General features: G+C 55.0%; 2 protein-coding genes across 2 annotated transcripts; both read left to right on the plus strand.

Moving 5' to 3' along the window:
- The first annotated feature begins 4,149 nt into the window (after window positions 1-4,149).
- Window positions 4,150-7,764, plus strand: LOC136313240 (protein C19orf12 homolog). Its single transcript, XM_066243425.1, has 2 exons — window positions 4,150-4,324; window positions 7,502-7,764. Exons 1-2 carry the CDS (start codon window positions 4,150-4,152, stop codon window positions 7,762-7,764), a joined length of 438 nt encoding a protein of 145 aa, XP_066099522.1.
- Window positions 7,765-10,863: 3,099 nt separating this feature from the next.
- On the plus strand, window positions 10,864-13,837 carry LOC136313257 (protein C19orf12-like). The gene is made up of 3 exons (XM_066243458.1): window positions 10,864-11,035; window positions 11,563-11,792; window positions 13,407-13,837. Exons 2-3 carry the CDS (start codon window positions 11,582-11,584, stop codon window positions 13,700-13,702), a joined length of 507 nt encoding a protein of 168 aa, XP_066099555.1. The 5' UTR covers window positions 10,864-11,035; window positions 11,563-11,581; the 3' UTR covers window positions 13,703-13,837.
- Window positions 13,838-14,833: the final 996 nt, after the last annotated feature.

A 14,833-nucleotide genomic window follows, 5' to 3' on the forward strand; every position in this document is an offset into this window, starting at 1 on the left:
CAGATTAATCCAGTTGCATTCATTAAATAGGTAAAGCGTTTTGTGTGTCAATTGTATATATCTCGATATAGTGTTAAAACTAGATCTATATACAAAGTACGTGTCACCTGGTGATGGGGACACGTTCCCGGATGTGCGGTGTTAGGCAGGTGTGTGTCTGTGCGAGGAGCTCACAGGGCACCAGTGCTCCTGGCTACACAGACCAGACTGTCCCTGAGTGGGCACCACAGCACCTGTCCCACCACGGGAAGGACCGGCGTGTCCACACAGATGTGAACACAGACAGGGACCAGCAGCCATGCAGAGCAAAGACTCAGAAAAGTCAGGTTGCTTTCCTTATGCCCCCCTACAGTGCAGTGCACTACCCCCCTTTCGTGCAGGTTCTGCAAATTTAACAAGATACATTCTTTTAAAAATGTCACGTTGTTGCTGACATGTACTGAGCTGGCTCTGAAGTGAACAGCTCCAGGCATTTCCCCCCATGTAGTTCCTTAAACGATACAATGTAACAGCTATTCACACAGCCCTTGCACTGCATTTAGCATCATAAGCAATGTATACTTCAGATATGTTGGTATCTGCGGGGGTCCTGTTACCCCACCTCCTCTGGCCCTTTGCATCCTCCAGGCTCCCCCACATCAGCTTTGTCCTGGAACCCTGGGAGAACCCTGGGAGTAGAGCCTGCACTTGGCCTTCCCCCAGCCCTCAGGCCCAGAGGCCCCCGGCTGTCTGCTGGGGGATAGCTGCTGTTGCACTCTGGCCGGCACAGTCACCAACCCCAACGCAGCCCCGGTACTGCCCAGGCTATGTGCTCTCTCGTGTGCTGCGGGGTGGGAGAGGGTCCCGAGGCTCAAGGGTCCACAGAGCCAAAGAGAGACGGGGACTCGTGTGGAGTGGAGAGAAGGGTGGTGTTGTGGCCACACAGACTAGACTCTGCCACACGCCCTGGGGCGCTGGGCCAGGCCACATGGGAACTACCCTGCCTGGGGTCCTCCTGCGAGGCTCATGGCCAGTGATCTCAGTGCTGCAGTGTAGCCCGGCTTCCTGGTGACCAGGATGGTCCTGGTGCCTCAGCCAGAAAGTGGGGAGGGCGTGGTCTGCGCAAGGGCCTAACTCCATTGGGTGAAGTTCAGTGCTGGGCGGGGCTGGGTGGGTGCGCCTGAGTCCAGGGCTATCAGAACCCGACCGGCACCAGTACAGGTAGTTCCATCCCGTAGTGTGGAGTGAGTGGAGCAAGAGTGGGATTGAGACCCAGGCACCTGACCCTAAGCCCTGCACCCAGATCTAAACGCTGACCGGGAGTGGCCTGGCAGCAGCCTGGGTGAGTGAGTTTGTGACCTCCCTTCATAACAAACATGTGCGTCTCACTTCCCCCAATAACCCTGGTGCATGTGCAGGTGTGCATGTGTGTGCGATTGTATAACCTCCTGAAGTCACCTGGGTGTTCCTGTGTCCCTTCCCACAGTAACCCGTGTCCCTGTGTATCACCTCCTTAGTCACTCCGTGAGGCTGTGTGTGTCCCATCGCTGTACCCTGGATGCATGAACGTCCTTCCGCTGTAACCTGGGAGCCCGCGTATGAGGCCGGTGTTATATACGCAGGGCGCGTCCCATCGGGGCACCTGTGGGCCCAGCGCACCTGCCTTCCCTGTGCGGAGGCTCTGGGGGCTGGTTTGGAGATGATCAGCAAGGGCTGTTAGGGACTTAGGAGGGGAGATTAGTTTTGTTTCTGTCTGGTAGCTCTTTAGTCTTTAAAAAATTTACACTGAGAGATACAAAGTGACCTGCCAGGTAGGAAGGAGGTAAGGAGCACCGGCCAGGGCCTGAGGCACAGCAGGCAGCCGCAGGGAGCCCGGGCTCAGTTGCCGACGAGGGTGGGCCCAGGGCGGCTGGCTCTTCTGACCTTTCAAGAGAGATGGAATCCTAGGTACATGTGAAATTTTCTGATTTATAACAACCAGCACCTGTCAACAGAAATAAAAGGCCTTTCAAAGCGAAAGGCAACATGCATTTATTTGAGATGAATAAGAAGAGCTGTTTCAGGCAGAGGTCCAACCAGGGTCCCGTCAGAGAGAACGGCAGGGCAGTCGTGGGAAGGGGCAGGGCAGTCGTGGGAAGGGGCAGGGAACTCCATCCGCAGAAGGGAGGCGAGCCTGTTGGTGCCGATAACAGGACAGAGAGGTACTGACTCCAAACAGAGTTTTAAAGTGTCAGTCCTGTAGGCTTCAGTCTGGCTGTCATATGATCTGCTTTCTGGTCACCTTGGCAGACAGTTCTTTGGGACTCAAGGTTGCCACTCGTCGGGTTCCCTTAGCCTCACAGAGTAAATCAGTTTCACTCTCCTTACCCCATTCTGAGGGGCTCCTTCCAGGTGCTGTCCCTTCGCTGTAATAACACGATTTTATTATTGCAACATTTGTGTGTGGACATTTTTGACTCTGGGAGAGTGAAGAAGTCTCTCTTCCAAACAAGAGGAGGGCATGTGGTCTGTCTGCCTGTGCTCAACACAGGTGAGCAGAGGGGCGTGGATGTCAGGGGGCGTTTGGGAGATCCAGGGCTACCTGCGAGTCAGAGTGGGGACAGTCGCAGCTGGGTACAGGCATGCATGAGTTCTCCTCCAATCCCCGGGGCAGCCCTGCAGGGCTGGTCCCTCCTCTGCCTCTCAAACCCCATCTGGCAAGCGGACACATCTGGGGGAAGCTTGTTTGCAATTTCTGGACTGGAGGCCAGAGTAGTAGACAGAGTGATAGACCCAGCGTCCTGGGTCCTGACAGGGTCCTGCTGTGCAAGTGAGGTCGAGACCCCTTGGGCCTTGCTGTGAAAGCAGAGTGTCCCCACATGCTGGCTGTGTTAACAAGACCGAGAGTATCCCCTGTGCCCTGGGGGACATCATTGATCTCAGGAATGTCGGGGGAAAGAGGGGAGGTGCAGGCACGGAGCACGGGACCCTCTCGGCTCTCCCGGGACAGCAGGAAGCTCTGAAACCTGATGTCGGGATGTGGCATCCACAGATCTGTTCTGAGAACTCAGTTATCTCCCAGGTCCGGAGGATAATTGTATACTACAGACTTATCTGGATTTTCCTTAGTTCAAAAACCCTCCTCTAAACAAAACACATTGAGCAACAGTGTATCCACCCCCATCTTCCTCCTTGGTCTCCTTAGGGACTGGGTGGGGGGTTGGTCTTGAATGGGGGGGGGGGGTGTTCAAAGGGGAAGAGCCCAGGCTGGGCTCCAGCTGAAACAGGGAACTTAGTTTTGGTTTCACTTTCCTGTCCTGCAGGGTGGGGAGCTCCATCCCCCACAATTGGGTCACAGCCAGCCCTGTCCTGCCCTGACCTCTCCTGCCACTTCCTGCAACCAGCCTGTCAAAGGGCCTCCTGACCCAGATGGCTGTTCTAACATCCTTGTTCCAAAGGCCCACTCCCCCTCCGGCAGCCCATCCACAGGGACGTAGATCCCTGGAATCCTGATTTCCTAAAGTCTCTGCTGTGTTGTCTCAGGGCCCCATCCGTCCCATGAGACCCAGTGGGTTCCTTCCCAGCAGGGACTGTGGAGCCAGTGCTGTGGATTAGTAGTCGGATGTGGCTCTGGACCGTTGGGGCTGAGTCCCCAGGGCCCCCACTCCCCACGCACCTGTGTCACCCCTCACCCGGGGACCCACCTGTAGGAGGTTAGTCCACCTCACAGGGGGGGGAATCTGACAGTCTGCTCTGGGTCACAGGGCAGCCAAGGTGGAGTGAGCCTATCAGGGTGGCAGAGTCCTGTGTTCCCCCTGTGGCTTATCCTGAGCCCACACGCCCTGAGGACACGGGGCTGGGGCCTTGGCACTCTCCCGGGCTTTGTGTCCCCCGTGGGGAGCTTGGTCACTCTCAGTCTCTCACAGATGAGAAGTTCCTCAGAGGGCAACAACGACCCTTTCTCCACTCTGCTCACTCTGTTTGCCGACCACAGGCCACAGCCAGGCTTTCTCGATGACAGAACTTGTCATATGGACCGGTGTTGTCCGTCATGCACACAGCCACGCTCTGGTCCTCTCCCAAAAAAATGAGGACCGTCCTCACAGCACTAGGAAGAGTAACCCTGGGGTGTAAATACACTAACACTCCTGAAAGTCTCCTTCTGATAGGATTTCTGGGAACTCTGCTGAGATGTCCACAGAGGAGCCTGAGAAGGAGTGTGTCGATGTAGACGATGTCATTTGGCTGCTATGTGACATTTCGGTGAAGAAGAAAATGAAGGCAGCCCTCAAGCGATTCGAGAGGGGCATCCTGGTCGCCGTTTCTACTCTCAGCCTCGGTTTAGTGGTCGGCTTCCCCGTCGTTGGTGAGTGCTAATGCCTCGCAGGGGCAGCCGGCCTCATGGGGGGTGGGACAGAAGCCTCCAGTCCACGGAGACCTCATGGACGTCTGTGTCCCGCGTGAGGACTTGTCAGCTGAGGTTGCTTCTGTGAAATGATCTCTGTGCACAGAACGTGTCCTGCTGACAACACAAGCCGCTGGGTCTGTGTCTGCAAAGTGCAGGGCGTTATTATTTGTTCTGTTTTGTGTTGTTTTCAAGAGAGATTGAGAGACAGGAGGGGAGAGACGTGAGAAGCTTCAACCTGTAGTTGTAGCACCTAAGTTGTTCATTGATTGCTTCTCATTTGTGCCTTAACTGGGGAGTTCTAGCCGAGCCAGTGACCCTGTGCTGAAGCCAGTGACCATGGGGTCTTGTCGATAATCCCACACTCAAGCTGCTGCCCTGTGCTCAAGTTGGTGAGCCTGCACTTAAGCCGGTGACCTCAGGCTTTCAAACAGGGACCTCGGCATCCCAGGTCCCTGCTCTGTGCACTGTGCCACCACTGATTAGGCTATGGCTCTCTTGAAATGATTTTTGTTTCATGTGGACCTAGAGAACATCCGGCCCCAGGGATGTATCCTGGAGTCTGAGGACCCCTGGGTGTCCCCTGGATAGTCCCTGTGCCCCGTCGTCATTACCCGTCACTGCAGGAGGGACACCCACTAGGGGCACATGCTGTCTGGCCAGTTCCTGTCTGCTACGCAGATCCACGTGTGGGGGACATACACTTAATAGACGAGTAAAAGCTGGTGGAGACACGAGTTCCGCAGGAGAACTGAGCATTGGCTCCCTGCTGCCCTTGTCCTGGACAGAAGCATCATTTGACCCAGAAAACAAAGGAATTTCTTCTTCTTTGGAGAGACACTAATAAACTGGTTGATATTCCTGGACAGTGAGTGCATTACGAGCAGTTCTAGACCCAGTCCTCACGTCCTCACGAAGGCTGAGAGCAGTGAGTGACAGTCCAGTGGGCTGTCAGCGTTTCGCCAGGGTGGCGGGGAAAAGTTCAGCGAGACTTGTAAATTCCTGGTTTTCCTCCCCGGAATGCTCCTTTCCTTCCTGGAAGAGGAGACCCTGTCCAGGCACAGTGTCCGGGCTTCAGGACGTGAGGCTGGCCTCTCCCCCCGGGACGGGGACGTCACCAGATTCCCTGAGGACGTGCAGTGTTTAGACCCATCGGCGACGTCCAGCCTGCACCTGGGTGTTTTCTGGCCTGGATGCTCTCATTTAGATAAACATCTATTTCTGGTCAGTGTTGTGGACCATAAATGGCAGAAAGCCTTTGTAGATTCGAGGGTTAGCAAAAGGCTAAGTTCTCCCTCCTCCATCTCCGTATTAGCTGTGATGCTGCCATCGGCATTTTGAGAGTCCTCCCAGTCCCATCGTTTTTTGATAAGTGTGTTTCCTTAATTCCGCACTGTTATTAGGAGCTGTGCAGGTCCGCGGCCGGTCAGTGTGAATATACAGGGTCAGTTGTAAAGACAGTGGACAGAGTTCCCAGATGCCCCTATTTCAGTCCCCCTGACACCAATGTCCTCAGTTACCAGGTACATTTATCAAAACTACAAAACCAGCGCTGTCACCTGATTGTTCACTGTTCTCCAGACTTTAGGATTTGGGTCCTACCAGCTTGCGTCACTGATCCCTTTATGTCCCACGGTCCAGCTCAAGGTGCCACAGGGCAGCTCATGACCCTGCCCCCTAGTGCCCGGTTCTGTGATGGTTTCTCAGCATTCACGGTTTTGAGGAGTAGCCGTCGGGTTGGCCTGATGTCTTTCCCATGAGGAGACCGGGCTACGGACCTTCGAGGGAGCACCGTAGAGGTGGAGCACGCTGCCCATCGCACCGTTTCAGGGAGAGGTGACATCCACAGGACCTCCCTGGAGAGGTTCACCTCGATCATGTGGTTGAGGTCATGTTTGCCAGGGTTCTCCTCAGAAAGTTACCGTGACCTTTTCTCTGCCCTGCTCTTTCAGTGAGATTCCCTACATCCATCCTATGGCAGCTTATAAATATCTGGCTTTGTAACATTAGCAGGCTTTCCAGGACACAGATCTGGTCAGCAGTTGGCTGGCACAGAGTAGCCACTGCCCTTTCGACAGGACACCGCTCTCCAGGTCACCACAGGCCCCTGTCACCCCTTCCAGTCACCTGCCCGTCTCCCAAAGGCACTTGAGTTTGAGACCCCATTTCTAAGTGAATTCCAGCCACACACCTGAGCCTGACCGGGTTAGATGGGACTTTCCAGTGACCCAAGGTCCTCCCGTCCCAAACAGTGCCTTCAGTTTGATAACAAATGTGTGGTTGAAATCATGTTTATGCCCTCTGGGGTGACAGGGGGAGAAATAGTTAAATATATTAATTTTTTTTTTTTTTTACAGAGACAGAGAGAGTCAGAAAGATGGATAGGCACAGACAGACAGGAATGGAGAGATGAGAAGCATCAATCATTAGCTTTTCGTTGCGCGTTGCAACACCTTAATTGTTCATTGATTGTTTTCTCATATGTGCCTTGACAGTGGGCCTTCAGCAGACCGAGTAGTCCCTTGCTCGAGCCAGCGACCTTGGGTTCAAGCTTGTGAGCTTTTTGCTCAAACCAGATGAGCCCGCACTCAAGCTGGTGACCTTGGGGTCTCGAACCTGGGTCCTCCACATCCCAGTCCGAAGCTCTATCCACTGCGCCACCGCCTGGTCAGGCTAAATATATTAATTTATTAGTCATACTCATACCACTCTGGGTGGACGTATTTTAATAGCTGAGTAAAGGGGGTGGAGAACAGGGTCTCACCCCGGTGATGGTTCTTGGAATGGGGCTCACTTCTCAGGGGTCTCCTTTCTCAGGAGAGAGGTTTTTATGGGAAACACGGAAATCTCCAGCCCGTGAAGAGCATCTCCGTTAGCACAGCTCCGAGGCGGGACATGATTCTGGCTGCATCCGAGAAAGTGGGGCTCGGGGAAGGACATGCTGGGGTGTCTCCTACCTGAGCCCCACGGAGGGAGGCCTCTCCCACCTCTGCCCTCGGAGCCGCCTGGCAGAGCCGCGCCCGCCGTGAGTGCTGGTGAATGTGCCCCCTCGTCATGACGGGGATGAGCTCCCCGTGATCTCCCAAGTCCCTCATTTGTGAACAGGGCCCGACTCATGGAACCTTCCTTGTCTTCTAGGGGGCGCCGTCAGGGGGCTCCTAGGGGCCTTTGTTATGATGGGGCGATTTCAGCCCATTGCTGTGATCCTAAACGACTTGCCCTTTCCTGAGAAATGGAAACTCTTCAACAAAGTCCGCACCATCATCAAGGGCCTGGAGACCATGGACGCCAATCAGCTGACCACAAAGGTCAATAAGGATAACAGCTTGTATGAGGCGCTGGTGGAGATGCTGGAGAACTACTTCACCACGGAGCTCGAGGCCAGAGTGAAGTATGACTAGCCCCTCGGGGCCGGGGTCACACAGGAGGTGCCCGGGAGCTGGGGTGCCCCACACAGCTTGTATCTTCCTTAATATAGCGACTTTCAATCTCTCTCAGTCAGGGCATGGATAAATTCAGAAATGAATTTTTGTGGAACAACAGAAATTAAATGATCTTTCTGCCGATCGGACAAACAGTATCGCTGTCATAGTGATTCATTCACACTGAACGGTTATTGTTGTTTATACTGTTGTCACTTTTTTCTTTGACAATCTCAGGAAAGAGAGATCAGGGCCCCTGACTAAACAGTCAGGTAATACAGGTTCTAAAGATTCTTTCAGGGTCTGGCTGGCTGGCTCAGGGGATAGAGGGTCGGCCTGGTGTGTAGACATTGGGTTCGATCCCCTGTCTGGACACATATGAGAGGTGACATCTGCTTCTCATTCCCTCTCGCAGCCAGTGGCTCGATTGGGTGGATCATCGGCCTCGAGTGCTGAGAATAATTGGGTTGATTTGAGCATCGGCCCCAGACGGGGGTTGCTGGTAGTATCCCTATCAGGGCGCGTACAGGATTCTGTCTTTCTCTCCTCCTCTCACTTAAAAAAAAAAAGATTTATGCAGCACACTCGTGTGACACAGCACACAGGTGGAAAGTCCCTCCCTGAAACGGAGGTGCACGTCCTGTACAGATGTCCCCGCATCGCGTCTGGAAATCACTGAGGAAGGCCGGGTAGGGTGGGACTTCCTGACCCTCTGGGCACGTGAGGCCTGCATTGGGAACTTACAGACGCTGTTTACTATCACACCTTATGATAAACAAGAATTATTTCCATTCCCACATATTACCACCTTCCATCCTGAGACTCATCCTGTGAGCCACTCAGGATACTAATTGTCATTTTCCAAATGAGGAAACTGAGCACTGGGAAACCTAGTGTCCTTCCCGGGTCACCCAGCTGGACCTTACGTCTGTAGCACTCTGCGAGCTGGCTGTGTGCCGGGACCCCACAGTGCACCCCATTCCGGGACCCTGTGCAGGAAGCCCGGCTGTCACACGGATGGGCTTGGTGTGTGAGTTCCATGACGTCAGACCTGACGGGTGGAAGGTTTGTGTGACTTCTTACAGCTAACATTCTCCACCAGCCCTGACCTTGAACTTCCGTTCCCTCCTGCATCTTCCAGTCCTCCTGGTGCCCACCTTCTGTCCCTGGGAAGGAGTGAGCTGACCGTCATCTGAACAGCCAGCAGAGGACGCTGCCTGCAGAGAAACAGAACCTCTCCCAGACCCAAGCCAGTGGCACCCAGGCAGGTGAGTTATTCTTAACCTGCTTTGCCTGTACTCCTGACAGCCACCCGAACTCAAGCACAAAGTCCGAGTCAGGAACAGATAAGGTTATCTCACTGGGGCTAAGGAACCCTGGGAAAGGTTTTAGGTCATCTCACAAGGAGAAGAAGCATGGAGAAACAGAAGTGACAAATGATGACAAAGACACAAAGTCTCAGTTCTGTAAGACACAGAAACCCTAGAGGTCTATCAGCATCCTGCTGACACCCCTGAGCTGTGTGCTAAGTCACCAAGGACACAGGTCTTCCATTCCGGGTCCTTAACACACACGCACCCACTCGATGCTACAATAAGGGGCAGAAGAAAACCTCAGAGGTGACACAGGTATTTATGGTCTGGATGGGGGTCGTGGTTTTACGGGTTTAAACTTGTCCTCAGATTACTCCAGTTGCATTCATTAAATAGGTAAAGCTTTTTGTGAGTCAATTGTATCTCAATATAGTGTTAAAAACTAGATCTATATACAAAGTACGTGTCACCTGGTGATGGGGACACATTCCTGGACAATCGGTGTTAGGCAGGTGTGTGTCTGTGTGAGGAGCTCTCAGCGCACTGGTGCTCCTGGCTGCACGGCTGCACAGATCAGATTGTCCCTGTGCTGGCACCACAGCACCTGTCCCACCAGGGGAAGGACCGGTGTGTCCACACAGATGTGAACACAGACAGGGACCAGCAGCCATGCAGAGCAAAGACTCAGAAAAGGCAGGTTGCTGGTTACAAGCCAGGGCTTTAGAGCCAGGTGGGGTCAGGGTGGAGTCTGGACCCTGACCCTCCCCACGGAGTGGGGATGCCTCGGGCAGACCCGGTGCCTCGGTTCTCCTGCCTGGGGTACGGCCACGACAGCCGTGCCTGCCCCGCACAGTGGCAGTTGGGATTATGTGGGAAGCTCATGGAAATCCCGTGAGGATTTTCTAGATTTTAGATAGTTCAGGGTCAGCCATTGGGTGTGTGGCGGCTCTCTGTATGCCCCGTAAAGTGCAGTGCACCCCCTTTACGTGCTGGTTACGCAGATTCAACAACTTAATATGGAAAAGTCTTTTTAAAATGTCACCTTGTTGTTGCTGTTGTGTACTGAGCTGCCTCTGAAGTGAACGGGTACAGGCATTTCCCCCTGTAGTTCCTTAAACAATACAATGTAACAGCTATTCACACAGCCCTTGCACGACATTTAGCATCATAAGCAATGTATACTTCAGATATGTTGGTATCTGTGGGGGTCCTGTTACCCCACCTCCTCTGGCCCTTTGCATCCTCCAGGCTCCCCCACATCAGTTTTGTCCCGGAACCCTTGGAGTAGAGCCTGCACTTGGCCTTCCCCCAGCCCTCAGGCCCAGAGGCCCCCGCTGTCTGCTGGGGGACAGCTGCTATTGCACTCTGGCCGGCACAATCACCAACCCCAACGCAGCCCCGGTACTGCCCAGGCTGTGTGCTCTCTCGTGTGCTGCGGGGTGGGAGAGGGTCCCGAGGCTCGAGGGTCCACGGAGCCAAAGAGAGACGGGGACTCCGTGTGGAGTGGAGAGAAGGGTGGTGTTGTGGCCACACAGACTAGACTCTGCCACACGCCCTGGGGCGCTGGGCCAGGTCACACGGGCTGGTATCCTGCCTGGGGTCCTCCTGCGAGGCCAGTGGCCTATGACCCGAGTGCTGCAGTGTAGCCGGGCTTGCTGGTGACCAGGACCAGGACAGTACTGGTGCCTCACCCAGCAAGTGGGGAGGGCGTGGTCTGCGCAAGGGCCTAACTCCATTGGGTGAAGTTCAGTGCTGGGCGGGGCTGGGTGGGTGCGCCTGAGTCCAGGGCTAGCAGAACCGACCGGCACCAGTACAGATAGTTCCATCCCGTACCGTGGAGTGAGTGGAGCAAGAGTGGGATTGAGACCCAGGCACCTGACCCTGAGCCCTGCACCCAGACCTGGACGCTGGCCAGGGAGTGGCCTGGCAGCAGCTGGGTGAGTGAGTTTGTGACCTCCCTTCATAACGAACATGTGCGTCTCACTTCCCCCATTAACCCTGGTGCGTGTGCAGGTGTGTATGTGTGTACGAGTGTATGACCTCCTGCAGTCACCTGGGTGTTCCTGTGTCCCTTCCCACAGTAACCTGGGTCCCTGTGTGTCCCCTCTTTAGTCATCCCGGTGAGGCTGTGTGTGTCCCACCGTTGTACCCAGATGCATGAGTGTCCTTCTGCTGTAACCTGGGAGCCCGCGAGTGAGGCAGGGGTTATATACGCAGGGAGTGTCCCATCGGGGCACCTGTGGACCCAGCGCACCTGCCTTCCTGTGAGAGGCTCTGGGGGCTGGTTTAGAGAGGATTGGGGACAGAGCACCTGTCACGTGGCTGGATGCTGTCCGTCATGCACACACCACATCTCCAGTGTTTTACATGATAATGAGGGCCATTCTCAAAACACTAGGAAGTGTATTGGGTGGAATATTTGGGTGGAAATACTCTAATGCTCTTGAAACATTCCCTCTGAAAGGATTTCTGAAGTCACCAAGATGCCCGTTATGAAGCCTGCCAAGGAGTCCACCACCCAGCGCCACAGTAAGAAGTGCGTCAGTGTGGAGGACGTGATAAACCTGCTGTGTGACATTGCGGGAGAGACGGAGATGAAGGCAGCGTTCAAGGAATACTTTCAGGCCCTTGGGGCCGCCGCCTTTCCAGTCTTGGTTGGTGCTCTGATCGGTCACCCGATTGCAGTGTTTGGTGGTGAGTGTCAGTGCCTCATGGGGGTGGGAGAGAAGCCACACGTCCACAGAGACCTCATAGATGTCTGCGTCCCACGTGAGGACTTGGAGGTAGAGGTTGCTTCTGTGAAATGATCTCTGTGCACAAAACGTGTCCCGCAGACAACACGAGCCGCTGGGTCTGTGTCTGCAAAGTGCTGGCCGCTCTGAAAGGGCATCTGTGTCATGAGGGCCTTCAGCCCGGCTACAGAGATGTGTCCTGGCGTCTGAGGACCCCTGGGTGTCCCCTGGATAGTCCCTGTGCCCTGTCGTCATTACAGGTCACTGCACGAGGGACACCCACTAGGGGCACATGCTGTCTGGCCAGTTCCCATCCACTGTTCAGAGAGAGTGTCCTCGTTCCCAAGTCCAACAGTCCATGCAGGAAGAGCAGAAAACTGCCTCCTCCACTGTCACCTACCCCTTGTTTTACCACCTGCATCATCATCACATGGGGACACTTTCTGGCAAAGAGAGAAGTCTGGCGGGTTTTCCCATGGCCCCTTGGAGGTCGGGCGGGCTTCATCTTCTGGACTGGGAGCAGGTAGCCACAAGCACGGCCTGCGGCTGGAACCAGGGGCTGTGACTGCAGTGTGGGCTCTGGTGGGTCCAGGCCTGACTTGGTGATGGCCTGGTAAGGCCTCTCTCAAGGTGACCGCTATGGACCCTGCAACCCAGGGACACCTGCTGAAGGCGTGGCCTGGCCCATGGGCTCTGCAGAGATTTACCGCCAGCCTCCTGGGTGCCGGGCAGCCTGTGCTGGATGCAGGGGTCTCCCAGAGCTCAGTCTGGGGGAATTCCCTTCCGGAGGCTGGAGAGGTGACCGCTACCTGCCCTGGGCGACTCCTTTCTCCAAGCTCATGGGGCCAGGCCTCTGCTCGGCTCTGTCCTGTGGCTGCAGGATTGAGACCCAAGGACACGTCATAAGCTGAGCCCACCCTGGGGAGAGTAATCAGTGTGTGGGTGGCCTCAGACCATCCATCTCTACATTTTCCTTTTCAAACTCTGACTTAGTGAGTCCTGACTCAACCATCAGGAAGTGGCAGGTGAGGGAGGACACAGGGCCATGCCTCCCTCCTCACTGACAGACTCTGTCCCCAGACACGCTCTGCGATGCTCTCAGAGGGCTGCTGCCTAAATTTGTCATGTAGCCGTGCAGGAATCCACTTGGGGGATGTATTTAATAGCTGAGTAAAAGGGGTTGGAGAACAGGGCCTCACCCCGGCGATGGGTCTTGGAATGGGGCTCGCTTCTCAGGGGTCTCCTTTCTCAGGAGAGAGGTTTTTATGGGAAACACGGAAATCCCAGCCCGTGAAGAACATCTCTGTTAGCACAGCTCCGAGGCGGGACATGATTCTGGCTGCATCCGAGAAAGTGGGGCTCGGGGAAGGACATGCTGGGGTGTCCCCTACCTGAGCCCCACGGAGGGAGGCCTCTCCCACCTCTGCCCTCGGAGCTGCCTGGCAGAGCCGTGCCCGCCTTGAGTGCTGGTGAATGTGCCCCCTCGTCAGTCATGACGGGGACGAGCTCTCCGTGAGCTCCCAAGCCCCTCATTTGTGGACAGGGTCCGACTCATAGAACCTTCCTTGTCTTCTAGGGGTCCTCACCGGGGGGGCTCTATGGAAATATGAGTTGCAGCGGCATTTCGAGCCCGTCGCTCAGCTCCTAAAAGCGCTGCCGGATGTCCAGCAGCAAAACCTGTTCGACAAAGTCCGCGCCATCATCGAGGACCTGGAGGGCATGGACGCCTATCAGCTGAGGAAGCTGGTCAGGGGCAGAGAGGACCTGTATGAGGAGCTGGTGCAGATGCTGCAGAGATACTTCTCCGAGGAGCGCAACGCCAGAGTGGAGTGTCGCACTCGTCCCTCGGGGCAGCGGTCCAGCAGGAGTTGACCGGGAGCTGGGGTGCCCCACACTGCTGTCTGTTACCTTCACTTAGTAATTTCCTACCTTTCTCACTCCGGTCACAATCAAACTAACTCCTATAACTCTGTCGCACACCGTAAAATAAATGACATTTTCTGCTGATCTGACAATATCCGTGTCATTTTCATCCATTGATACCACCAGATGGCTACTGTGTTGGCTGTTGTCATTTCTTTTATTTGATAATGTAATGAAAAAGAGGTCAGTGCCATCGACTAAATAGTCAGGTAGTGCATGTTTATTTATTTATTTAATTAATTTTTTCTGTATTTTTCTGAAGCGGGAAACGGGGAGAGACAGTCAGACAGACTCCCGCATGCGCCCGACCGGGATCCACCCCGCACGCCCACCAGGGGGCGATGGCTCTGCCCACCAGGGGGCGATGCTCTGCCCCTCCGGGGCGTCGCTCGGTTCCGACCAGAGCCACTCTAGCGCCTGGGGCAGAGGCCAAGGAGCCATCGCCAGCGCCCGGGCCATCTTTGCTCCAATGGAGCCTCTGCTGCGGGAGGGGAAGAGAGAGACAGAGAGGAAGGAGAGGGGGAGGGGTGGAGAAGCAGATGGGCGCTTCTCCTGTGTGCCCTGACCGGGAATCGAACCCGGGACTTTTGCACGCCAGGCCTACGCTCTACCACTGAGCCAAATGGCCAGGGCCAGGTAGTGCATGTTTTAAAGATTTGTATGTCACACCCGTGTGGCACAGCACATGGGTGGAAAGTCCCTGCCTTAAACGGAGGTGCGCGTCCTGTACAGACGTCCCCGCTGCGCTGGATTCTATCGGGAAATCACTGAGGAAGGCCGGGTGGGGTGGGACTTCCTGACCCTCTGGGCACATGAGGCCTGTACTGGGGAATAACAGACGCTGTTTACTATCACACTTTACAATAAACAAGAATAATTTCCATTCCCACATATTACCACCTTCCATCTTGAGCCTCATCCTGTATGACACCCAGGACAGTAATTGTCATTTTCCAAATGAGGAAACTGAGCACTGGGAAACCCAGCGTCCTTCCCAGGTCACCCAGCTGGACCTTACGTCTGTAGCACTCTGTGAGCTGGCTGTGTCCCGGGACCCCGCAGTGCACCCCATTCCGGGAC

Source organism: Saccopteryx bilineata, chromosome 9 (assembly GCF_036850765.1).
Source record: "Saccopteryx bilineata isolate mSacBil1 chromosome 9, mSacBil1_pri_phased_curated, whole genome shotgun sequence".
NCBI classification, from domain to species: Eukaryota; Metazoa; Chordata; class Mammalia; order Chiroptera; family Emballonuridae; genus Saccopteryx; species Saccopteryx bilineata.